The sequence below is a fragment of the Schistocerca piceifrons genome, chromosome 9, assembly GCF_021461385.2.
Source record: "Schistocerca piceifrons isolate TAMUIC-IGC-003096 chromosome 9, iqSchPice1.1, whole genome shotgun sequence".
Lineage (NCBI taxonomy): Eukaryota > Metazoa > Arthropoda > Insecta > Orthoptera > Acrididae > Schistocerca > Schistocerca piceifrons.
In genome coordinates, this window is record NC_060146.1 from 64026569 (window position 1) to 64052892 (window position 26324).

The window sequence follows — 26324 nt, forward strand, 5'->3', positions numbered from 1 at the left end:
TGGGAAAAACCTGAAAAGTTTTTCATATCTGGGATTTTTCATTGTTATAGTTTTCAGTTAAAGTTTTGTAATTTTGGCTGGTAAGAACTGATTCTTTAACAAAGAATTTTACTTTAGGTAGATACTACGGAATAATACTACAACAGTAAAACATAAAGGAGAAAATAACACCAAAATAAAACTATATTTGCAAAGAAAATGCACCTTTCACCGCAACAAAACACAGTGCCCTCACAAGCATCTTCTGACAGCAAAATGTGTCAAAGATTTTAGGACAAAGACTGCGCAATGCTTTGTAATGACCATCTGCTTTTGATGATTGTGACTTCGCAGCTGTTTGCAGTTCTAATAGGTTGTGGGAAAATATTGCGAATTGTGGTTTGAGAAGCATTACTTTCAAAGTAAATTTCCTTTTACGCAAGATGAATTATGTTATGTTTGAGAATGTGTGTTGAATTGCTTAAAGTATGGAGAGTTCAAAACTTAAAACTTTGAGGACCAGCCACTGATAAAAATTTCAGGCCAAAAGACCATCCATTTATACCATTATTTAAAATTTTGAAGCCACGTTTGTATTGGGTGTATCTTAAAGGGTTATACACATTAAAAAAGAACAATCTTCAAGGTTAGTTTTTCATACTTATTTTAATTCTTTCATCGATTAAAAATTGTGCAGTAACAATGGCAAAAAGTATAATTAAATGGCTTTTCTGTCGGAAAGTTGAAGTGCTTGATGGAACATTTATACAGCCAGGTAATCCATGAAATTTTTAGTGCAGAGGAGTGAAATTTATAATCGTGCTTGTCATAAATATTCAGTTACTGCCAATTAAGCTTTGCCTAACCCCAACTTTGGAAAAAAGGCAAAAATATTTTGATGACCAATGTTATATGTATAAGATTAGCTTTTCTTGTGGATATACTGTATGTATATTAATTTAAACCTTTAACTTTTCCTAATTGAGTGTTCACACTAAATAACAGTGATGTTGCTGTTGGCTGACTACCTAACATGTTCTATACTCTGAATAACTGCTGTCATTGGCTGACGAGATCATGAAACATGGGCTATGATTGACTGACAAAAGCACATTACAGTCTCAGTTTCAGTTCTTTGGAAGCTATTGTGCTGTATTTGATGGAGCTCATATTTATACTTCCATAATATGAAAATATGCTAATCAAATATTTTTACAAAATGCATTGATTCTTGCTGGGTTTCATTTCTTAAGTGCAAGTTTCACAGCTCCACTAACACAGAAAAAAATTCAATAACATTTTTCTGGGTTTGTTGACCCCATTGTCAATATATATAAAACTACCGACACTTCGGTGAAGAAGGTCGCTTGCAACATGGACCAAAACGTCGGTAGTTTTTTTATATATATTGACGATGCTGTCACAAACCCAGAAAATTTTATTGAATGTGACAATGGCCTCGGAAGCCTATGTTTATTCAGAAAAAAAGGTTCTTTTACCCAGTGTGTAGCATATTTTCAACCAAAAAATATGTATTTTCACCTGGGAAAAAGTGTATTCTTAACTGGGAAAAATCTAGGAACTTTCTTCCTTGTCTGTGTACACACCCTGAGATTCGATGCGGGGTTCTCTCACCTCTGCAAATCTATGAAGTGGGGTGCCAATGTGCACGGCTGCCAGCCATGTGATTTCTTTAAAGTCCCTTGAAAAGTCTGTTGTTTGCTTTGCAGACCTTGGTGCTGTTACTACTTTGCCATGTAGCCATTCAGCTGGAATTGTGAGACCAAGTGCACCCCTTTCCAGCCTCTCACCAAGGAAAAATATGTAGCAGTACTAAGAATTGAATGTGCACGTGATAAACACACTGACCACTTGACTACAGGTGCAGACTTTGCCGATATAAACAAAAAAAAATGTGGAATCTTGTGACTTATTTATTCGTTTTCCCACATTCATTATTTCCAGCTGTGTGGTCAGATTTTGTGCAGCATAGAATTGCACATATTTTATTTTTATATTTTTTATCAAGTTTGATATACACTGCTAAAGTATGGGGAGTGTTAGAAAACTGGTGATTGTTGAAGAAGCATGAACTTGTGAGAGATTAGATTATACTTATAATTGAGAATTGCAGTGGACCAGTTTTGTTCTTCTGCACTTCAGATATTAGCCTTTGCCCATTACAGTGCTCATCTCTGCATTGGCCTTTCATGCAACCTTGGCCTGCTGGATTATAACTTCTGACTTTGTAAGGAAGTCTGCTGCAGTTTAATTTGTTGGGATGTTCTCTCCATTTCCTTCTGTTGCCTTCAGTTTTGATTTTTATGATAAATATGTTTAGTTCCTTCCTAATGTTGTTTCTGAATCTGTGTGCTCTGGTATAGCCTTCTACAACCCTAAGAAATCTCATTTCAGCTGCCTGGATCTTACTTTCTTGTTGTTCAGAGATAACACACATCTCACTTCTGTCTTGTAGTGGCGGTATGCCTATTACTTTACAAAACTTTATTCATGTTATTTTTGGTGCCTTGTTTATTGTTCTTCATATTTCTGCAAATTTTGCTACTTTTTTCCTATATCTTTGTCATACCTGTGTGTGATGTCACTAATTAAAATGACTGACCTGTTATACTGCAGTATTGTTCACCACTGTTTTTTTCTTATGGGGCCCTCCACTGTACCTGCCATTGCATTAGTTTCTTTGTAGATGTAGTCATAATTTAGTCCTTGGATGATCTGCTTAGAAGGTAAATTCCTTTTTGCAGGTCATCCTCTTTTTTGTTAAAATTGTGTATCATCTGCTTAAAACACATAATTCAGAGTAGTTTCTTAGTTTCTCTGTCTATTCTGAGACCTGCTTGAACCTCAACTTTGCATTCAGACAATAAATTGTGTGTGTGTGTGTCTGTGTGTGTGTGTGTGTGTGTGTGTGTGTGAGAGAGAGAGAGAGAGAGAGAGAGTGAGTGAGTGAGTGAGTGAGTGAGTGCATACGCCCTTGCAACCTCGTGCATGTGACTCCATCTCTCTCTCCCTCCCCCCTTCCCTCCCTCCATATCTCTCTCTCTCTCTCTCTCTCTCTCTCTCTCTCTCTCTCTCTCTCTCACACACACACACACACACACACACACACACACACACACACACCTGACCCCCTTTGAGTGATGAAAGGTGCTGCCAGCTCCTCATTTATACCTAACATGATTATTACATCATCATGAAAGTTTTTTAGGTGTTTGTTAAATGAAGTGAGTATCCTTTTTTTCTTTGTTATATTGCTCCACAGTTTTCCTGTGTTAATTGCATGAAAGGTTTTTTTCCAAATGTTCAAATACTAAGTAGGTTCTCAAATTCTGTGTGTTTTCAATGATCTGTTTCATCAGATAACTGCAGGTGTTGTCGATCTCCCTCTAGGGAGATCCAATTGTTCTTCGATTCTTTCAGAATAATAGGAGGGATTAGATTACTGGACACAGCATACAATGCTTATGGTTGGATCCTGAACAGCAGATTTCAAGTAATGAACCAATTTTGCAATATTAATATGATTTTTTGTGGTGTAAATATGTACACTTTTCAAATTCTATTTGTATTTTGCAGAAATATGTAAGTTACGCCTAAGACCATTTGTGGTCCTCCTTTCAAAGTTAACAGAGCATATTTTCATGTAGTTTCTGTTGGCTCTTTGGCTGAGTAGCTTCACATTTAAAAATGAAAAACACACTAAAAATATTATACAGGACATAACTTAGTAACGCAGGTTTCACATGAGGTATTTAGCTTTACTATAAGGCTATAAAATAATTTTATCACTAGCTGTATAGCTTTTAAATGGTGATTTAAATTACCTTCGAGAATCTGTAAGATGTAATATTGGATTTGTCTTGCAGGATGGAGAGATGAAAGTGAAGCAAGAAGAGGAGCTCCAAATTGAAGCATCGACTGATTTTCCTGAAGCACAGGAGGTAGTATTTACTGTTTGCGCATCTCATAGTTTCTGTGGTGGCTGACTGTGAGAGCAGATGCTCTCTTGACTAGTCTCCAGCAGACTCTTGAATAGAAGTTGATAATGAATCTGCTGCTGATTCAGCTAAATACACAGGGATTACAATTACAAACAACTTAGTGGTGGAAATATTTATTGCATCACAATGAATTACTTCGTCTTTTTGTCTTTTGCAGCAGTTTGCTTGAGGTTATACCAGTCACATTGTTGCTAAGCTTTGTTGACATATTCTTGCCTTAATAATCTGTCTTCTTCACACATGTTTTCCAACAATACACAACTCTTTGTTGTTGTCGTTTGGTTTTACAATGAAACCAGTATTTATACTGCCATTTGGAGTTGAGACTTTGCAGTGAGAAGATGGGCAGGTCAGTTGAATAAACGCCAGAAAAAAAAGCTGCTATACTTGCTTATTCATCTGTTGGTCTCATCACCAGAGAGTTAGCCTCTAAGATAGAATTTAACCAGTCTACAATTTCAAGGTTACTGAAGAAATACAGGGAAAAAGGAAATGTTGATCGTGAGAAAGGAAGAGGTTGGAAAAGGGCGCCTACTGCCAAACATGAGAGGGTATAGAAAAGGCTTTTGCTCAATGATCATTGCCTGTCATCAACTGAACTAAAGCGAGACTGGGAAGAAATGTGTGACATCTCAATAACCAGTAGAAATGTCAGAAATAGACTACTGGAGGCTGGACACTCAGCCCGTCGTCCTAGAAGGAAGCCTTTATTGACCAAGATAATGCGACAACAGGGACTACAATGGGCAAAGGCGCATGTGACATGGACACCAGAGATGTGGAACAAAGTAATCTTTTAAGATGAGTCCAAAGTTAATCTGCGTGACTCAGATGGAAAAGTGTCTGTGCGTCGAAGAAAAGGCGAAGAATTTTTGCCATCATGCATAACACGTACAGTCAAACACCCACAAGGACAGATGGTCTGGGGGTGCATTTCCAGTCACGGAGTAGGTCATCTGGACTTCATCAGTGGCACTGTCAGCGCAGATACCTACATAAGCATCCTTGAAAGGAATCTTATGCCAACCATTAGCGACCAGTTTGGAGATGTTTCCAAGTGCATTTTTCAGGATGACTCCTCTCCTTGCTTTGAATGTGAGTCCTGTGAGTAATATTTGTACCAAATGTGAAGCAGATTACTTTCTTGGTTAATTATCATGTACTTCTATATTTCAGGTAAAATCTTTCCTTCGACAAAATGTGGTTCGAGTATTAGAGTGGCCTGGAAACAGCCCTGATCTCAATCCTATTGAGAACTGTTTGTAGGTTATGGGAAATGCTGTCGCCAAAAAGAAGCCACAGAATAAATGGGAGCTGTTGGAGACCCTTGTGTGTGTGTGTGTGTGTGTGTGTGTGTGTGTGTGTGTGTGTGTGTGTGTGTGTGTGTGTGTGGTTTCATGAACTGAGTGAGGAGTACATTAAAAAGTTATTTCTTTCAATGCCTTCATAATGCCAAGCGGTGATTAAGATGCGTGGTGGAGCAACAAAGTATTAAATGCAACAGTGTGTTCATATGAGTTAATACAAACACTAAAATCCATCAATGTTATGTTAAAACATTAATATGCAGTGTTTCTTTCAAAATTAGTATTCATATTTCAGAATAGCTGACATAACCACTTACACTCATTATTCAAGAAAGTGTTAAATTATAAAAAACAAACATTTTTATAGAAACAAAAATTAAGAATAAAAACAAATTGACAAAAAGTATTGTGTATATTCATTTCCGATAGAAATCAAGAGAAATCAGGCAAATTTTGCTCTGTTATTCAAGGATTGTAACAAAAATTGTTAATTGTGATGCAATAAATATTTCCACCACTGTATGTTGGAACCATAAGATAGGAAATGTTGTGAGGTGGACCAAAGACTGTGATTTGTTGGCAGAACACTTTGAAGTTCCAACAGTTCTACTAAAGAGACTTCCTGCACAACGTTTGTCTACTCTGTTCTGGTGAATTGCTGCATGTTATGGAGTCTTTACCAGATATGATTGATGGAGGACAATGAAAAAGTTCAAAGAAGGGCAGCTCATTTTGTACTACCCCAAAATAGGGGGGAAGAGTGTCTTGGTTTTGATGAGTGAGTTGGGATGGCTTTCATTAAAAAAGAGTTGTGTTTCAGTGTAAAAAGCAGCCAAAATAGAAGTTTTAATGCCCAGGGTTCAGTTAGTACATATTCTGATTACTAGTTTGAGCAAAGTTATATTGCTATCCTCAAATCATCAGCTACATGAATTATAAAGCCCCTACAGGTGGCACATTGCCTTGTGGTTATTGAAAATGTAGTGGTAAATTCACAGTAAAGGCACTCCCATGCAACACTAAGTTCACTAAAATGAAAGTCATAACTGTGTCAGCAAATCACAGAAGTATCAAATACGTCAATAGAGCATGTCCACTAAGGTCAGATGTGTGTATCTGTTTTGGAGGCTTTTTATATTGATATGAAGATTGTTCTCCTTGTGACTGTGTCATGTTTCATCACATCAAGGTCTTTTCATGTAATTACAATCATTCCAATGATGCTGTCACTGCTGGGGCCATTGCTGGAAAGCTTCTTTTGGTATAGTGCACAGCTGCTGAATCAAATTCTGGATGATGTCTTCTCTGTTCTGAAATACAGACCCTTTCAGAGTCTTTTTTCAGTTTAGGGAAAAGTCAGAAGTCACTCGGTGCTGGGTCAGGGAAATAGGGAGTCTGACAAACTGAAGCTCTGTTGTGTTTGGCCAAAACACTCTGAATTAAATGAGAGTGATGAGTGGATGCATTGTGGTGCTGAAGGTGGCAACTCCCCACTGCTCAAAGTTCAGTCATTTGCATCTAACTGCTTCACAAAGGTGATACAGGACCTATTGGTTGCACCGCCTACTGACATTAGTACCTGCTGGGGTGTACTCATGAATGATCATGCCATTGGACCTATAAAAGTTGGGCAGCATGACATTCACATTGCTGTGGAGCTGCTCCTTTGTTTTGGGCCTCAGGGATAATAGATGCTTCTGTTGCACTGACTGGAACTTTGTTTCTGGGTGGTACCCATAAACCCAGGACTCTTCATCAGTGATGACTGTGTCAGGAAAGTTGAGATTACTGTCCACTGTATCCAGCATGTCCTGTGCGATCTAGAAACAAAATTGTTTCTGCTCATTTGTTAGCAAATTTGGCACAAATTTTACTGAGTCCTCCTGAGGTCCAAATATTCTGTTAAAATTTAATGAATGGATCCAATGCTAATTTTAATCTCATCTGCAGGTTCTCTGATCAAGATTTATCTGTCCTGAAACACCAGGGTCCGTAGGTGATCAATAACAGCCTCATTTGTGGGTATTGAGGGCCTGTCTGAACGTGTGTTGCTTTTCACTAATGAGTTGCCGTCTTTGAAGTGGCTGTACCAGTCCTTTATCTGTACAGTACCCATTGCTTCATCCCCAAGCATGTGTCAAATCTTGTGGATCGTTTCAGTTTAAGAATCGCCAAGCTTAAAACAAGAGTGGTTGCAATAACAGTGTTCAGGCTTTTTTGCGTTTTTGCCCTCAGCACAAAAACAGATGACTGCCACTTACACACTTGTCAATGTCTAGACAGTGACTGGTTTTTGTACAGTCATGAAAAAATTCAGACACTATGTATGCTTAAAGACAGAGAGCATGCCTGCCCAGTACCGTTGTTGGTTTCAGTAATAAAAAATAAGGTTGCATAGTTTTTGAACAGCCCTCATACGTAGATTTAGATGTACTTTTGGGACCAGAGATTACTTTACATGGTGAAAGATGAACAAGGTGTATGGAAATGGGACTTTTCAGAAATTAAGAAGTATGCCCAGAGCCCTAAGTGGGAGGGAAGAACAAGTTAGAAGTTTCTGATTGTAAAACCTAGAACATTTTATATGTGCATCCTTGCTTTTACTGATAAAAAAAATAATCTTGAAACACTCCATTTTTGTATATGATTTTTTATAAATTATCTGCCTGTTGCAGGATGAGGAAGTAAACATGCGTGAGGAGGAAGGGCCTCATATTGAAGCAGTTACTGTGTTCTCTGATAGTGATGAGGTAGGTTCCTGTGTGATGATCTTTACGTGAATATCTTACATTGTGCAAGGTTAATGTGTTTTTTGTAAAACAAGGTAAACATGCAGTGGAGATGTAAAAAATAAATTTTTATATTGCTATATGATTTGAATGTAGTTCAGTTGAAGGTACCCAAGTTATATCTAGAGTCACCAAATATGAAATGATAGTTACGCAGGTGCTTAATATTACAAAGTAGGAATATTGCTGTCATCTATACTTTATCTCTCTTCTGTGTCTAATTTTATTGACATGAGGCCCAGAATGCTTTTAGAGACTAATAAATAGCATGCATGCATTTTTCAGTGTAATATATATGAGTTGCATTGTCACACAGTTGTCCAAATCACCAAGCTCCTCACTGTGGTGAGACTGTCAAGGAACAGTTATAGTTGATGGAAAAATAGATGCATAATTATGTTTACATGTGAAAATCACTTATGGCTCATGTGGCCCCACAGAGTTCAAGGAATAAAAGAAAAGGTTTTTATCTATTTGCTTGAACTTGTAACTCCTACAGAGATTATACAGAACTCTGCCCGTAAGTAAAGGTACAACTTGTTGGATGCTATAAGATGAATGTCGACAAAATGTAGAACAAAAGTGACGGAGTGTAGTCGAATAAAATCAGGAAACACTGAGGGAATTGGACAGGAAATGAGACACAATTTAGTATACACTGATGTGACAAAGGTCATGTGGTACCTCCTAATATTGTGTCGGACCTCCTTTTGCCCATCATAGAGCAGCAACACAACATGGCATGGACTCAACAAGTTGTTGAAAGCCCCCAACAGATAAATTTAGCCATGGTGCTTCTATAGTCATCCATAATTGCAGAAGTATTGCCGGTGCATAATTTTGTGCACGAATTGACATCTCGCTTATTTCCCATAAATGTTCGATGGAATTCGTGTCGAGCGATCTTGGTGGTGAAACCATTCAGTCAAATTGTCCAAAATGTTCTTCAAACCAATCATGAACAATTTTGGCTGGTGACAGGGAGTGGTGTCATCCATAAATATTCCATCGCCAATGGTCTCCAAGTAGCCAAACATAACAATTTATAGTCAAATGATCAGTTTGTTTGGAGCAGAGAACCCAGTCCATTCCGTGTAAACACAGCCCACACCATTATGGAGCCACCACCATCTTGCACAGTGCCTTGTTGACATCTTGGGTCCATGCCTTCATGGGGTCTGTGCACAACTTGTACCCTATGATCAGCACTTACCAACTAAAATCGGGACTCATCTGACCAGGCCACTGTTTTCTAGTCAGCTACATTCCAACCGAAACGGTCACAAGCCCAGGGGAGGAACTGGTGCTGTTAGCAAAGGCATTTGCATCCGTCATATACTGCCATAGATCATTAATGCCAAGTTTCGCCACACCATCCTGAGGATACGTTCATCATATGTCCCACATTGATATCTGTGGTTATTTCACGCAGTGTTGCTTGTGTGGTACTATGAGATCTGTATGTGTGCATATAGCTATCCCATGACTTTTGTCACCTCATTGTATGAGTTTTACTATTTTGGCAGCAAAATAATCAATGACAACAAAAACAAATTGTACAGGTACGTGAAATGCACACTGACAATATTGAGGAAAGCTTTTCTGATAAAGACAAATATGGAAGCATCAAGTATAAATTTAAATGTTATTTTCTTGTCATGTAGGCTTATACAACTATAAACAACTTTGACAAGCAGAGAAAAGAAGTTTTCGAAATGTGGTGATGATACAGGAGATTGCTGAAGGTTTAATGGATAAATCGAATAAACCAATGAGGAGTACTGAATTGAACTGAGGAGAAAAGATCATTAAAGCACAACTTGATGAAGCAATAGGTTTATGGGAACATCCTGAGGCATTAAGGTAGAGGAAAGTGTGAGGATTAAAAATTGTAGAGGCATACCAAGACTTGATTACAGTATGCAGGTTCAAGGGATGTAGGTTGTACTAGCTAAGACGCTGAGATGAAGAAACTTGGACAGAACAGATTAGCGTGGAGAGCCGCATCGAACCAGACTGAAGACCACAACAACATGTTGGAAGATTATATTGCGAAGGATAGAGAGAGAGAGAGACACAGATACAGTCTGAGGTACAATATTGCCTGCACCCAAGTGGAGTACGTATGTTCATCTGTAAACAATGTGATACTCAGTTCTGTCGTTTTCATTTTGATGTTGTAAATCTACATCCTATTAGCTCAATTATAGGTAAACTATACACATTAGAATTTGTTTCGACTGACTTAATTCTTTCTTGAAAATTTTAAGGTGCCATTTTCTAAAATGTAATTATTTTGTCTGCAGGTAAACCACTTTCAGGGAATATGAGAGAGAAATGTGTGCCACAGTATAAAGATTTTCATGTCATATGTGACGGCCACATGAATTGTGATTTTAATTTTCTTTGGAGTTGTTCGTAGAATGTAAGGGTTGTGTTGAGCTATATTTTGCTGGGTATTTTTCAAGTGTATTAAACCAAAGTATTTTGTTTAATTCATCATATGTACAGGGTGAAAAGAATGTTAAATCTGTGCCTTTCGTAAACTACTGCCCAAATTGTAATTGGTAGTTGGGGACTCATTCATATTTTTTAAAAATGTAAGTAGATGAATTGTTGTGTGAGGAGGTTGTATGTGAAACAAGTCAGTAGGAAGTGATGTAATGTGGCATTTGTACCCTTGTGTTTTAATCTGATAAAAAAAATTTGGTGAAGTTGTGCAGTAAACTATAAATTAAAAGAAAACTTGGGATCCATGTAACTTCTCCTCCTTCCACAAGCCGATTGTGAGATGGCACAGTGGCCAGCACACTGAACTCGCATTCAGGACAACCGTGGTTCAAATCGGCATCTGGCTGTCATGATTTAGGTTTTTCCTAATTTACTTAAAGTGCTCCAGGCAAACCCAGGATGTTCTTTTGAAAAGGGCATGGCCAGTTACTTTCCCCGTCCTTGAAACAATCCAAAATTGTGCTCCACCTCTGATGACTCAATGCCAATGGGACATTAAACATTTCCGTATTCCATCCCCCCCTCTCCCAACCCACAAAAAAAACAATCCGCCTTTTTTCATAAAATAGCTGAAGAATGTGCCATATCACATTGTGTTGTGTGATTTACAAAATAGTGCTTATGTTACAGGGCGAAAATATACACGTGAAGGAAGAAGAAGAGCTCCAGATAGAGGCAGTTACTGTATATTCAGATACCGAAGGGGTAAGACATCTTTGACACAGAAATAGCTTACGCTGTAGAATTTGCGGTCTCAAATGAAACCAATATACTCTTGTTTAATACACGCTTGTTAGTGTGGGAACACGTGTGCACCCACAAACAGACATTGAAAAGTTTGCTTTCCTTGTCACTTTTACTGAGAAACCTCCAATGTGATCTTTGTGCATGTGCTTTTGTGTGTGTGTGTGTGTGTGTGTGTGTATGTGTGTAGTATGTCTGTTCTCCCAAGAACCGAGTAGGAGTGTGACATCTTTAGCACTTGTAGAGCATGTATTCTTTATTCAGCTGAGAAACTTTGCTTTCTCATCTCTTCTGTTGATGAACTGAAGCACTCACCAGTGACCGGTGTACAAGAGAGTTTTGTCAGCTGAGCCCCATTCTCATCACAGTCTGACAGACAGAGTACAACTGCTTTCAACTGACATATGTGAAAAAGGTGTGGTAAATACCGTGTTGTTTCTGCTCGAATGTGTATCCACAGGCAGGGTATGCAAACAGCTGACGTGTGAGAGGTCAGGAGGTAGGGCTGTAGTCCGTCCTGTAGTACTGGCCTGGCCAAGTGCCTGCATGCAGGAGTGGCCATGTGCCTCATCAAGGTGCATATGGCCCAGGACAACAGGAGATCAGGAAAATATGTGCGACTTTTTTCATCCAGGTAAAATCCAGGAAATTTTTTAGAATTTGGAATTTTTCATTGCTTTAGTTTTCAGTTAAATTTTTGTAATTTTGTTTCGTAAGAACTGATATGCTAACAAAGGATTTTACTTAGCTCACAACTGTAGAGTAATGCTGCAGCAGTAAAATGTAAACAGAAATGCTGGGAAGTTTTATGCTGATGTAAAAAACCTGTACCTATCAAAGGATTGATAAGTTTTACAGCTGTGAGGGAAAATATAGTGTCTCTTTAACATGAAAAAGTGTACTTCCACCCAAGGTGTAGAGTATTTTCATTCAGAAGAAGTGTACTTTTAACCAGGAGATCTGGGAAAAATCTGGAATTTTTTTTCTTGTGCGCTTATACACCTGCTCATGTATACCGTATTTACTCGAATCTAAGCCGCGCTTTTTTCCGATTTTTGTAATCCAAAAAACTGCCTGCGGCTTAGAAACGAGTGCAAAGTAAGTGGAAGTTCTGAAAAATGTTGGTAGGTGCCACCACAACTAACTTCTGCCGTCGAATATATATACCGCTACACGGGCACGCTTTGCAGGCACAAAGATAAATACTGGCGCCAAAACCTCTGCGTCAGTAAATAAATTAAAAAAAAAAGGTAGAAGACGAGCTGTTTTCTTCCACCTCGAGTTTCGACCACTGCATTTTCATACATTATCCATCAAAATAAATACAAATTCTGTATTGTTCGTCTTCCAGTGGTGCAGCGTTTCAATGTACTACGAAAATCCGACTGGCAAGACTGCTAGGGATGTTTGTCAATACGGCCAACTCTACGTTCTGAATTTTTTTCCTAATAAGAATAATACGAATATAAACATTTTGCCTTGTATTCTGTCGTGTTTGTTGCTATCTCATTTAAATTCTGTCTGCCTAATAAACTACAAAACTAGAGTGAGACAACAGCAAACGCAGAAGAATATACATATCATGTCACGTTTATATTCGTATTATTCTTATGCCTAATAGTGATACAGTCAGAAATGAGGCACAGCAATTGATTAGATTTTTGAACCTAAGATGACTCTAATTTCTGTGCAGAATGTAATGTACTAAAGAGGTGTCTACAGAGATTTTCAAATGGAGAAAAATTTTCACTAAACTCTCGTTCAGAACATCTTCAATCATACGCAGTCTATTATTTGGTTCTTGTTTATCATTATCAAAGAAAGCAGCAGTGTAAGTAACAACAAATAGCAGTCTCTTGCCATTGTTTCGCTAATGAGACGATTCCCCTCTCTTTTATTTTTTAATTGTAAGCGGCAGTAGCACACACAAAAGCAAGCTGTGCCGCGAGCGGCAACAGGCCGTAAACACTCGTCATCAGAATGCGACAAACAATGCGTTACACAGTATAGTAATGCATCTTCAGCTTAGAGTGACGTAAACACCTATAACAAAGAGAACGGCACTTATCAGATTAAAAAAAAAAAAAAATTGAGCAATCAATTCAAACCAGACGAAGCACGCGGAAAAGGAAGGGTACCGGTACCCGTACAAATACGGGCGGAGCGCCTGACATATAGCAATGGCTACCTGGTAAAGCTTAACTGCTAAGCTTACGACTCGAACCAAACTACTGTAGCTGTATCGTCATTCATTCGACCTGAATTGTGTCTCACATTACAATGGACCAACTTTGTTTCGATTTGGAGGTGCGGCCTAAAACTTTTCTCTCCCCTAGAATTTCGAGTCTCAAATTTCAGGTGCGGCTTAGATTCGGGAAATTTTTTTTTCCTTGATTTCGAGTCTCATTTTTCAAGTGCAGCTTAGGGTCGAGTGCGGCTTAGATTCGAGTAAATACGGTAAGCAGAATGTGAGCAATAGAACCACCAGGCTGGTAGTAGTTGTGCCTGCCTAACGGTAAGCTGATGATTGCTTATGGACAACCATGCCCCTTGTAACAGGCTGTTATAATGTAAAGTATAAATTAGGAGTGAAACCCTATGGCCACACCCTCCACACCTTGCTGTCAGATGGTGGGCGGCACCTCACTGCCGGGCTTCAGTAGTTCGAGTTACCAGTGGGAGTGTGTCTCCCAGGTGAATTTGTGAGGTTGCCAGTTGGGAACCCTGTCTGTATATTTGTTTTTCTGTGGTTTCACTAACTTGTATAAGGTGAATGCTGCGATAGTTCTCTTTAAAATGACACACACAGTTTCCTTCTTCATCCTTCTCCAATCCAAAATTGTATACCATCTCTAATGACCTTGTTGTTGACAGGATGTCAAACCCTGATCTTCGATTTGCATATAAATAGGATTGCTAAGCTTTCACTGAATGCCCTTCAGAAAACCACACACACACACACACACACACACACACACACACACTTGATCACAATGTCCTGACCTTGTTCTCAGGGAGTATGGGAAACTGAGGGAGTAAGCTCTGCCTAGCAAAGTCCAACTCACAGATACATGCAGGGAGAATGAGAATGCTGTAGGAACAAGCTGCTCTTTCACTGCTCAGTGCTGGTGCCGCACATGTGTGTACTGATATGAATTGCATGGCATGGCACAAAAATCACTTCGTAATACGTATGGCTCACATAGGTACTGCATTGTTAGATCACCAGCAGCTACACTCAACACTTGTGGCCTGAAGTCGACCAGTGTCTACTTCCTTCAGCCAATCCGAGAATAGGCAACCCTCATTCTGGATGTTGTGAACAAATTGTATAGATCTGAGTTGAAGGTTTGTATGGGGTGAATTGGACAAGGGGTGAAAGGAAGTGAGGAGGGAGAGAGAGGGTTGGAGGGAAGGGAGGCTTACCTTTGGTGGGAGGGAAAGGTAGCAGGTAGCAGGAGGTAGCAGGAATGTGAAACCATTCCACTTGTTCTGGCTGCCAGTGAGGGGGGGGGGGGGGGGGGGGGGGAATTTGGGCATCGTGCAAACATATAGAGGAGTGGATTGGGAAGGGTAGACAGACTGGAGGAAGAGGGAGGCTTTGGAGAAGAGAGTGTGAGTGCAGAATGAGTGATGTCTGGGTCACTGTGTAGGGCTGAAGGTGGGTGTGGGCAAGGGCTGGTGGAGATTGGGGACAGGAGGATTGTGGGATCAAAGAAGATGTATGGACGGTTTCCGTCTGCATAACTTAGAGATGCTCAGATGTTTAGAAATCTTAAAAAAGCCTAGGTAGAGTACAATGATGGCTCATACTGCAGACATTCTTCTATGTCAGTAACAGTGAGAATGTCCTTTTTCAGATTATGGTGTGTGTACAGGGTGAACCAGAATGCCATTGACAAACTTTCAGATGTTGTTTGTGGTACCTTCTTATTTTGGCACAAGGGATCCACAATCTCTGGCAGCTCATTACAGAGCTATTACATTTTTGCTTTGTTTCTTGCCCCTATTAGCTTTGTTTCTGTATTGCACTGAAAATAGTGCACAACAGTGCAAATGTTAATGGTATGTACTGTGTTCCTTGTTTCCACTAGCTCCCTGTATCTGCCATTGACAACAGTAATGCCCTCTGTAACTTGTTGGACTCAAGTTTGCGTTTAGTACTGCTTGTTTCTGTGTAGGGTTTGCTCTCCGGCAATGTTGTTTGTGTGTTAACAGCAATACACAGCAGTACTATGGATAGGGCTACTGATGAAAAGGTGGCCAGTATCACCTCGTGTATCGGTTTGCTGAATTCCATGGAAGGGCCGCACAGTGATGCAAAGTTGAGCTGTTCTCGCAGCAGCTCCAACTGTGTCAGCTGTCCGTAGTCACCTACAAGAAACCATATCCTGTGGTTTGTGTTGTATATTTTGGCAGTTACATATTACAGGCTTTTCCACTGTCTTGAAAGACAGGTAATTGTGCCAAAAAATTGAATAAATCATGATTACATTATTAGTCTGTAATGAGCCACCAGAGATCCTTATATAAAAATACTCAGATGATATCCCTGAACAATCTGTAAAAGTTGGTCAGTGGAATTCTGTATATTACTTCTGCATTCTGTAGCTTTGGATGTAGACTAATGTGTCACATTTACTAAATGCATGATTCTCTCATTTCCCCACTTCTTGATCCCTGTAGGCAACAAACAAATCGAATGCTCCTTCATACGTACACTATCTTTCGTTCTGAAGATATTGTTTCGGTGCTAAAATTATGTGACTTCGTATTGTCGCCACGGACGAGTACCAAGTACAAAGGTGGATATGGCTTGGCCACACAAAATTTCTCCATCTTTGGTGAACAGTGCAGGCAACGCCTCAGCAACTACCAGCAGGTTCTAATCTAATACCTCAGCACTGTTGCCTGACCATGGTGCAATATTCACATTTCTGCAACCACATTGCAGTGAAGTTGACGGCAAGACTATTGCAGCCACACAGTGCCCTAAAATGTGTCCCTTGTAAGTGCCCCTTTGGAAGACTATGCCGTGGAGATTACTAATCAAGCAGAAGTTACTTCCTTCTCTTATACAGTTTTTGTATAGAATAGTGCCAAATGATTTTTTACACAGAATTCATATATGTCAGTGGTTTTTGTTGTAATGGAAACACTTAGACTGAAGTTTGCTAGTTTGAACGTTTAGTGAGAGCTTAATAAGTTGGTGTAATGAAAAATTAGTTTACGGTGATTAAGAAATATTTCAAGACACAAAGGAATGAAAGACACTAGCTGCCAGTGGACATGTATGTATATCAGTTAGGCAAGTTGAAAATTTTTGGCAAACCGGTATTCAAACTCGGGTCTCCTGCTCGCTAGGCGGATGTGCTGACCACTATGCCATCCAGACACAGTGGTCATCCTCATAGACTACCCTAGTATGCTTCCCATCAAATCCAGATTCTCAACTTATAGCACATACTATTTAAATAGTACACTGGTCATTAGCCTCATTACCCATGGCATTTTGCATGTTCCTGTAACAGTGTCAGCTTGGTGTCCATCTGCACTGAAGAGTTCATTGGCTGTCATTGCTCCTTTATTATATATATATGGTGTCTGTTCCTTCAAACCACACCAACCTTGAACTCTTACAGGAATCAGTGAGATGCCACAAGTAATGGGCCTAATGAGCAGGGGCACTACCTCAGTAGAGTGTGGTATAAGTTGACAATTTTGGTCTGACAGGCGGCATGCTAGGGTAGTGCGTGGGGTTGTGGTGACCGATGTGTCCAGATGGTGGTGTGGCCACTACATCTCCCTAGTAAGCAGGAGACCTGGGTTCAGACATTTCTGAAAGAACTGAAGCTATACAAAAGAAATTTTTATGTTATTTTACAGACATTGATTCCATATATCAGAGTTCTCAGTTTAGATATTTAGAACACCCTGCAGATGTGTGATTATGCTGACTGGCTGTTATGCTTTGTTTCAGAATTTATATTCACCTCCCCTGATGAGTCAAAAGATTATGACTATATGCTTAATAAGGTGTTGGTCCAACTTTGATGCACAGTATAGCAACGAAGCATGGCTTGAGTTCAAAAAGACCATGGTAGGTTCGCAGAGTTATGTCGTACCAGAAATCTACACAAAATTTGTGCAGTTCCTGTAAATTACTGGCTGTTCGTGTGTGGGTGCAGAGCTGGTGCCTTGTAGCTCAGATTAGGCAAATTTTTGTGCACAAGACATCAACATGAGTTTACTGTTGTGCTCCTGAAATCACTGTAGCCCTTGTGGCATGGTCAGCTATCATGTGGGTAGATACTGTCACATTGGTGAAGATATCAACGGTGAATGCAGCTGATCCGCAATAATGTTCACGTAGTTCATAGCTGCCACTGTGCATTTGATTATTACCATAGCTACCACAGAAGCCCAAACAAATGTCTCCCAAAGCATTAAAGTGCAACCTGTGTCTGTGATGTGCTGCACATTTTGAGCAGCCGTTCACTTGGGTGATGGTGTGCGTGGACACAACTGTCAATCAGGTGTAATGAGAAATATGCTTAATCCAACTGTGGGACACAGTTAATAATGATGGTCAACTTGGGAAAAAGTAGAAATCATCTGCTGAAGAGCCCCACATTCAACATTTATGCTGAACCGTGTACTCCAAAACACTTTTGCCCATACAAGAATTATATTTTGTCATCAGATCTGCCACAACTTGCTGACTATCCTACTTTGCAGAGCGGGCAAGCATCCAGCCTCTGTATTCTGTGATGAGTAGTGGACATCCATCACTTTGTCATCTACTTGAGCTTTCACCATCCACGAACCACTTTCCAAGGATGCTCAGGGAAGTAGCATGCATATAGCTGACCAGCTTTGCTGTTTCTGAGATTCTTGTTCCCATATGTCGGGCCATAAGAATCTGTGCTTTATCAAAGCTACTTATGTCGGTGGATTTCCCCATTTGTGACCCATATTGTCACTGGAATTATTTTCCTTTTGTCTCTGCTCCACTTATACTAGGAGGTCAGAAGCAGTCTGTGCTGTAAAATAATTGTTAAGAAAAAAATTTGATACATTACACTGTTTCTGAGTTTAATTAGCATTGAAGTTTGGGAGTCAGGCCATTGCATACTCAGATTTAATGACCCACCAGAGACGGTGTCATCAAACATACCTTCATTTGGTTTCCTAAAACTGAACAAGACAGTGACACAAAAATTGGACACAGTACAGTAGTAAGGATCGAACCTGAGCCAAAGGCTGAGCAGTCTTGTGTGCTATCGTCTGTTCTGTGAGGACAACTGACACTAACTATGTATGGTGGGCCGCACAACGGGCTGATTGCCTAACTTCAATGCTATTTAACTCTGAAATGGTGCAACATATCGAATTTTTTTCCTAACAAATATTTTTCAGCACAACCCACTGCACAACACCCTTACAAGCTTTTCAGACTGTTTGTGATATGCTGTATACTCTCCTACCATGTCAAGTGCTTGCAATGCCACCAGTTGGTGTTGAGTCTCTCAGTGGGCAGTGACCATAATGTTTCGACTCATCAGTGTATTTTCTGGAATGATTCTTTTTGGTGTTATTTATTTATGAGAAGATTTGAAGTTGTTGTTATAACTTGATCAGTTGCTGCCATTATATCTGTTAGAGTGCTAATGTTTTCTTTTCCACGTTTTCTTACAGAGTGAAGAGGACTGTGCATCGGGCAAGAAGGTTCAAAGGTTTGCATTTCCCTTCATTATTCTAGTCACAGTATTCTTAATAGTGGCTTTAACTAGTAATACATTTAGACTGATAGTGATATTTACTAGTAATGTCTCACAAACAAATTGTTGTCAACATGGAGATAAAATAATTTGAAGTGTTGATTAGGAAGCACATTCAAGTGTTCCTTTTAATTATTGTTTTTCTGTCTGTACCATCTGTTTTTCACCCTCGTTGCATCTCTTTCTGCAGTGGAGTGAAGGTGTTTCCATGTCACATATTTCATCTGTAACTAAGTGGTATTTGAAACTGTTTTATTTCACGCTATGAGGCACATTCAGAAAGCAAGTATACTCTGACCATAAGGGGCTGCTGTTTTTTGGTTTTTGGGGGTTGGTAACATTGAGTGATAGAGGGGGATCCCCTGACCAGAGTGAACATTGCAGTAACAGGTAGTTTGTATATTCACTTTGTACTGTCAAGTTGCATGAAAGATGTTGGTAAGAAATCCCAACGAGAGTGAGCCACATGCTGTTATTCACTTCCTATTCGCGAAGGAATAACACATACTGTAATGTTTTTGTGAATAAAAACAGTTTATGGCAAAGGTGTTATGAATAAAACAAGCATATTTAAGCCGTGTAAGGAGTTCAATGGAAGCAGAAAAAATGTTCATGACAAACAGAGGAGTGGAGGACCACCAATTTTGACTAATCAGTTGGTGCAAAAAATCGAGGAAATTGTTCGTGAAGACTGTTGATTGATGGTGGATGAAATTCCTGCAATGTTCCCACAGCTCTCCAGAACTCTCTTATATGAGGCACTTGCAGAAGTGATGGGATACTGGAAACTGCGTGCAATATGGGTCCAAAAACAGGTGACAGTGCTATACGAGAAGAATCGGGCCAGTAGTGCCGGTGAGTTTCTTCATTGACTTGAGCTGGAAGGTGAGGATTTCCTGAGCTCTGTTTTCACCAGAGATGAAATATGGGTGCCTTATTACACACCTGAGACAAAAAGGCAGCCATCACAGTGGCATTGCACCAATGCCCCTATCTACCAAAAACTTTAAAACCACAATTGTATACAAAAAATAATCATGGCATAAATGTTTTGGGCCTGAAAAGACATCACTTTAGTCGAATTTCTGCCTCAGGGGAAGACCATCAATGCACAACGATATGAGAGACCCTAGAAAATCTGAAAAGGAGCATTCAAAACAAAAGGAGGGGAATACTGGTGAGAGGAGTGTGCTTGCTACACGACAACACCCGTCCTCACACAGCCTTATCCATCAAGATGCTCTTGGACTTATTTGGTTGTGGTGTTTACAACTGTGTGCGTGTATGCCTGACTTTGAGTTTTCTGATTATCAACTTTTCACCTTCCTGAAGGCACACAATGAGTGGAAGTAAATTTTCAACTGACAAGCAGAAACAGGTTCTGCAGTGGGGGAAGGAACTGGTGGGAAAGTTCTTCAAGGAAGGCATAAAGAAGCTTGTGCCACATCTCAGCACATGCGTTTAATGGTATGGTGATTACGGGGAAAAACAATCAACAAGTGTATGAACAGTATCCTGTAATTGTTTCCAAATACACTTTTTCTAAAAAAATGTAAAAATCTAGGACACTTAGTTTTTGAACATGCCCATTAGCTGATAATGCTCACTTATTTATTCCAATCTTTTACAGTCATATATACTTGCATTCTTGGTGATTTTTTAGGGCTCTGTACCTCAGTTGGTCTTCCTGTTTGTCCGTCAGTATGTTGAGGACACTTTTTCTCAGGAACGGGCCAAGGTATCAAGGTGAAATTTATGTCAGAAAGTTTATGGTGTCTTGTCAACGTAGAAAATTTAAGCTTCTAAGTCAATGCAAAAAGATACAGCCATTTATGTCACTCTGTATTTTGATACTTGCAGACTCCCTCATCAGAATGTATGGATGAACATTCAACATAACTAATTAAATTTATACAGCATTCTTGAGTGAGAGATGTACTTGCATTTGTCCAGTTTATGTTTTAGGGCTTTAGGTTGTAGCCCAAGTCATAGTTCTCTTTCTAAAGGGCCCCTCACTATCTCAATATTTATTGCTCCGTTCTGATATTGACTGTCTTAGAGTGTTATTGATGGTTTTTCCAATATATTGAAGGCGACTGCAAAGTTTTAAAATTATTGACATTCACACAAAATATTGTGCAATAATGGTGGTGTTGTACAATACACAGCAATTCCTGCTGAGAGTTCGTGATTGATTGGCGCCATAAGAATCATCTGTTGATGTTCATTCAGGAGAGTAGTTTGATTACATATTTAATACCTGTTCAGGAATTAACAGTAGAAACATTTGACAAAAGTGTTTAAGTGCAGGGAAATAACACCGCAACTGCTTATTTCTTCATTTTAGAAGCTTGAATTATTTATTGGGGAAACACATAATGGCACTTCCTTCCGATCATTTACAGTAATTTATGTTACTTTTTCAGGTTTCCAGATCTGTTTCAACATTTCGGGAAGTGAAATCCAATGTATATTTGAAAAGTATCTTTTCTGTGTACAGAAGGTGTAATGAAGTTCACCAATTCATCGAAAGATTTCTTGTTGACCCTTCAAAAATTCTGAAAGTTATGCAGCTCCGCTGCAAGTTTTCTAAGCATGTTAGTACGGCTGTGTGTTGAACACCTTTGAAGCCATTTTTTTGCTCACACCACTTTGTCTTGCTTTTATTTTTGAAGCACATATTGATCGCAGTCGCAATCTGTTTCAGCGCTGACATGCTCACTACTAAGCCAGCGTTCTAACTGATGTGTTCCGGCCGTATATATTACACAATAATATTGTGCCATTCTTGGCCTCACATTTTTGCACAGTATTATTATGCAGTATATATTGAGCATGTGAAGCCAACGTAATGTTTTGTCTTCCAGTGCTGGAGACTATCATCAGAGGGTATGACAACACAGAAATCAGTTACAATCTCAAATAAGTTCAGCATGCCACACTGTTTACACATATCCATACAATCGTTGGTTTGTGGCATCATGAGACTGCTGCCTCAAATTGCGGAGTCTTGTCAATGTGTGTTATGGAGCTTGTAATGGGAAATAGTCGGTGCTGTTTCTTTTGTTTAGCACTAAGGTTAATTTGTCTATTTTCAATCCTTGGTCTTTTCTGTTGAAGTTGTTTTTGTGCTTTAGAATTTCTCTGCTCCTTCTGTCCATCCTAGCACAGTAATGGCTGGATATTGATATAACCATAGTATTAGAGAAACGAATTTGGTGGTTCCCTAGTCCCAGTGCACAATCTGCTATGGTAGATGTATCCATGTTGCTCACAGGACAATAATAGCTCTAGTGTTCCATTTTTCTGTATTTCCTGTGTATACTTGACGGCATGTGCAGTGGATTTTGTATACTGCTGCTGTGGGAAGTGGCACGCATATGTAATTTGCCCTGTTTGAATATTTGCTCATGGATGAACTAGCAGTTGCAGATTGTGTTCTGGAACCAGGGAACCACCAAGTTTGTTTCTCCAATACTACAGTTTTAACAGGATCCAGTCATTACTGTGTTAGGTTGTAAAGAGAGGGCATAGAAACATAACTTTAACAGAAAAGAACGAGGATTGCAATTAGTCATGTTGTCGCCTTTAGCAATAAATAAACATACAGAACCAACTCTTCCTTTTTACTAACTTGGTAACACACTTTGGTGCTACTCCACGATTTTAAGCAGTAGTATGATGACATCACAAACCGACTTTTGTGCATATATGTACATACTGTTTGACCTTCTGGGCTTGTTTGAGATTGCAGCTGCTTTCTGAGTTGTTATGGCCTGTGATGACGTTACCAGCATAGGAGAATGAAACTTTAGGCAGATGCCCATAAAACAAAAATCATTGGGGACTATTTTGATCTCGCTGAGTGGGTCTAAGTCACGGTATGCAAAACATCCGAGAACCACCTCTGGAGTGAATAACACTCTCCACAGACCATGAACTAAACATCTCATTAGGCTATCAGCGCACTGGACACCTTGTGTCATTTTACAAGCGGGAAAATGCTTAAAAAAAAAAAAAAAAAAGCCAACTCCAGATGTCTATTGCACTGAGTTCCCTTTGTAACTTTCACTTGGAAACTGGTTGAAATGGACATGTAACCACTGACTGGATATGAAATACTTGTATGCTGGGTGCTGCTCCACTTGTACGTATTTTGTAAAGGACTTCCCGTTTTGCACCCTGAGCTGCACTTCAAAAGTATTTATTTGCCAGACTGGTATTCAGGCATACAGCCCATCATCGGTGGCGTATACTGTGCATGTGCACGTCAAACTATGTGGGACAATAATCCAATGCTACTTCATCGTGATATTCAGTGGTGACGTATAATTGTTTGAGCACTGTAAATTTGTATTATTTATTTCTTGACCTCATCAATATCTCTCAACTGGACTTTGTTTCTGAAAGTTCTGCAGTTATTACTGGAAGTTAAAGAGTGCAATCCAATATCAAAATTTTTGAAATAAGTATAATGCTTCTCATAAATGAGGTATGTTGTATTACATTGACCAAACATAACAAAGTTGGCTTGTTATAGAGAACATCACAAATACATTAATACAGACTATGTCTTAAATAACAGATACCAATTGAATATACAGATAACAGGTTTCTTCTTTTCCCTGTGATGTCATTGGCAATGTCAGAGCCACTCTTCTCCCATGGTTCACATCGTATCTCCAAGGCTCAACCCAATGACGAGGAATAAACTGCCCAACCAGGAGATACCACGAACATTATAAGATTGCTATCGTTGTTCTAGCTCGCAGATAAGCTGTGTTCATCCACTCCAGAATGCATGCACATAAATAAAACTCAGATCTGGACGGCGGGCTATAGTAGTTCATTAAGTAAATAAATTTTCAATGGTGACAATGATCATTTGTTGGGTCGGGTAATGCTTGTGCAACATGTTGCTTGACCAAAGTGATTTGTTACTTTATGATTATTAAAAATGTCAGTCTCTGTGGGTCAGAGATTGTTGCGGGCACACTATACAAAATTGTGAAACACTAACCAGAATGAGAGTGGTTGCATCTTTAAACACAATTGCCAGACAAGTTCTTGTATCAGTTGTGTGTGAAGTGCTATGTCACTTGTCTCAGCCACACTTCTGGGTTGTATCAGACGTTGTTGCACTTTATATGGCCCAGATGATGGAGTTACACCCAAATAATAACCTATTAAGTGCAGCAGATGTTGTGTAAGAAGATGTACCTTATCAGTGTAGATCTTTTTACACCCATTGCTCTACACTGTGTCGTATGGCTGCGAGTGATACAGCATTCCTTGTAGGCATGTTGGACAGTCTGTGTCAAGACACCAATAAATTGACCAAATTCATTCACAGTGCTTTCTTGAGCACATTCAAAAACACAATACCTCATTCTGCCATTGCACATCATCACCAGTCTCCAAAGATGATATGAATGATTTTTTGTTAGGTGAACTTATTAATTTAATCAAAAGCAGTGTACCAACATTATCTTTCCTCCACAGTACATTTTCCTAGGTAATGAAACATTCACCGCAGATATTGCAGAAATGGCAAGTGCTATTGATGTGTGGTTTTCACAGATTGGGTTAGTAGTCAGGTGCTCATAATGTTCACCAATAAACAGGTTGTAAATATACTTAGAAAGTGTTTTCTGTGCAAACATATACTTTTTAAAATGGAACAGTGCCTATTGACAAACTAAAAGTGGGTAAATTAGAATATCAGGGTTGTTTGGTGCAGGGTTCTAGCATGATTCATTTACCAGATATCGTATTTTGAAAAGTTCCCATGCGGACACTTACTTCTGCCATTCAACCTGCATAGTTGCTACGGATGATGATTTTATGTCTACTTACAATGTGCTTGTGTGTTTCTTTAGTGCACTGCAACTTGCTTGATAGTGTGTGACAATCCAAGGAATAGGCTGTGAGTAGATAATGGGATTTTCCAACAGAAAAAATTGATATACTCATGGTGTATGGAGAGTGTAGGAAGATTGCTGTTCATTCTTGTATGGTGTATGCTGCAAGGTATCCCTGTAGATGTCAAGCATCCCAGCAGTTATTTATCAACCTCTTCAAACAGTTATGTGAAAGTGATAGTGTAACACTTAGACATTGTAACTGAAGGAAAATGAGATGACGGAAGAGGGGGAAATTAATGTTCTTGCTACTGTTGCAGCTGATCCGCATGCTAGCCTCTTTGAAATTGTATATGACATGGGTCAGGGAAGTGTTCTGTGCATTCTCCATTGACATAGGTCCCATCCCTATCTCATTATCTCCATGAAGAGTTGCATGGAAACGATTATGAGAATTGCATTAACTTCTGTATGTGGGCATTAATACAGGATACTCCAGATGTATCATGTATCTTGTTCAGTGGTGAAGACACATTTACCAGTCATGACCAGGTAAACCACTGAAACCTGCACTTTTGATTTTTTGTTGACAATACCTGTTGGCTTCATCAGGTGGAATGTCAGCGTCCATAGAGTGTAAACATGTGGTGTGGGATAGTGAACCATCAGCTCATATGCCTGCTTTTCATAGACAGAATACTGAACATGAACAAGTATCTCAGCCTGCTAACAGACCGCCTTCCACAGTTGCTAGAAGACGTTCCTGTCCAGCCCATAATGCATGAAGTACTACAGCATGTCTTCACAAATTATTTGATTAGTTGTAAGGACCTGTACCTCGGCCAGCCTATTCCCTGGATTTGATGCCTGTAGACTACTTTGTATGTGGGGAAAGCTGAAAAATGTGGTCTACAAGGACATACCTACTACACCTGATGATATTCGAGCAAGTGTTGCTGCAGGCTGCTTGTACAATGCTATCATGTGGGCAACTGTCGTTCAATATCTGACTGGAAGCAATTATAGTCACTGCTGGTGGTCATTTTGAACACAACCTGTGGCGATCAGTTGTCTCATTACTGGTCAGAATCCACATAACTAGTGTATGCACTCCTGTTGTTCTTTAAAGTGTGCTACCACAGATATTTTGCAAGAGTCATCATGGGAACTTTTAAAAATACGATATCTTGTAGATGACTCATACTAGAATCGTGTATCAAACACCACGTACACTCTGATTTACCCAACTTTTAGTTTGTTAATGTCAATAGCATTGTTCCACTTAAAAAATGTATGTTTGCACAAAAAATACGCTTTCTAAGTGTTATTA

General features: G+C 39.4%; 1 protein-coding gene across 2 annotated transcripts in view; it reads left to right on the forward strand.

Moving 5' to 3' along the window:
• Positions 1 to 26324, forward strand: part of LOC124717073 — a 137916-nt gene that overhangs the window by 89186 nt on the left and 22406 nt on the right. The window contains exons 8-11 of one of the 2 annotated variants that reach the window (XM_047243757.1): positions 3867 to 3941; positions 7984 to 8058; positions 11239 to 11313; positions 19051 to 19088. In XM_047243757.1, coding sequence (XP_047099713.1) covers positions 3867 to 3941; positions 7984 to 8058; positions 11239 to 11313; positions 19051 to 19088 — 263 coding nt within the window. The remainder of the gene's footprint in view (positions 1 to 3866; positions 3942 to 7983; positions 8059 to 11238; positions 11314 to 19050; positions 19089 to 26324) is intronic. The other variant, XM_047243758.1, reaches the window with a different exon arrangement.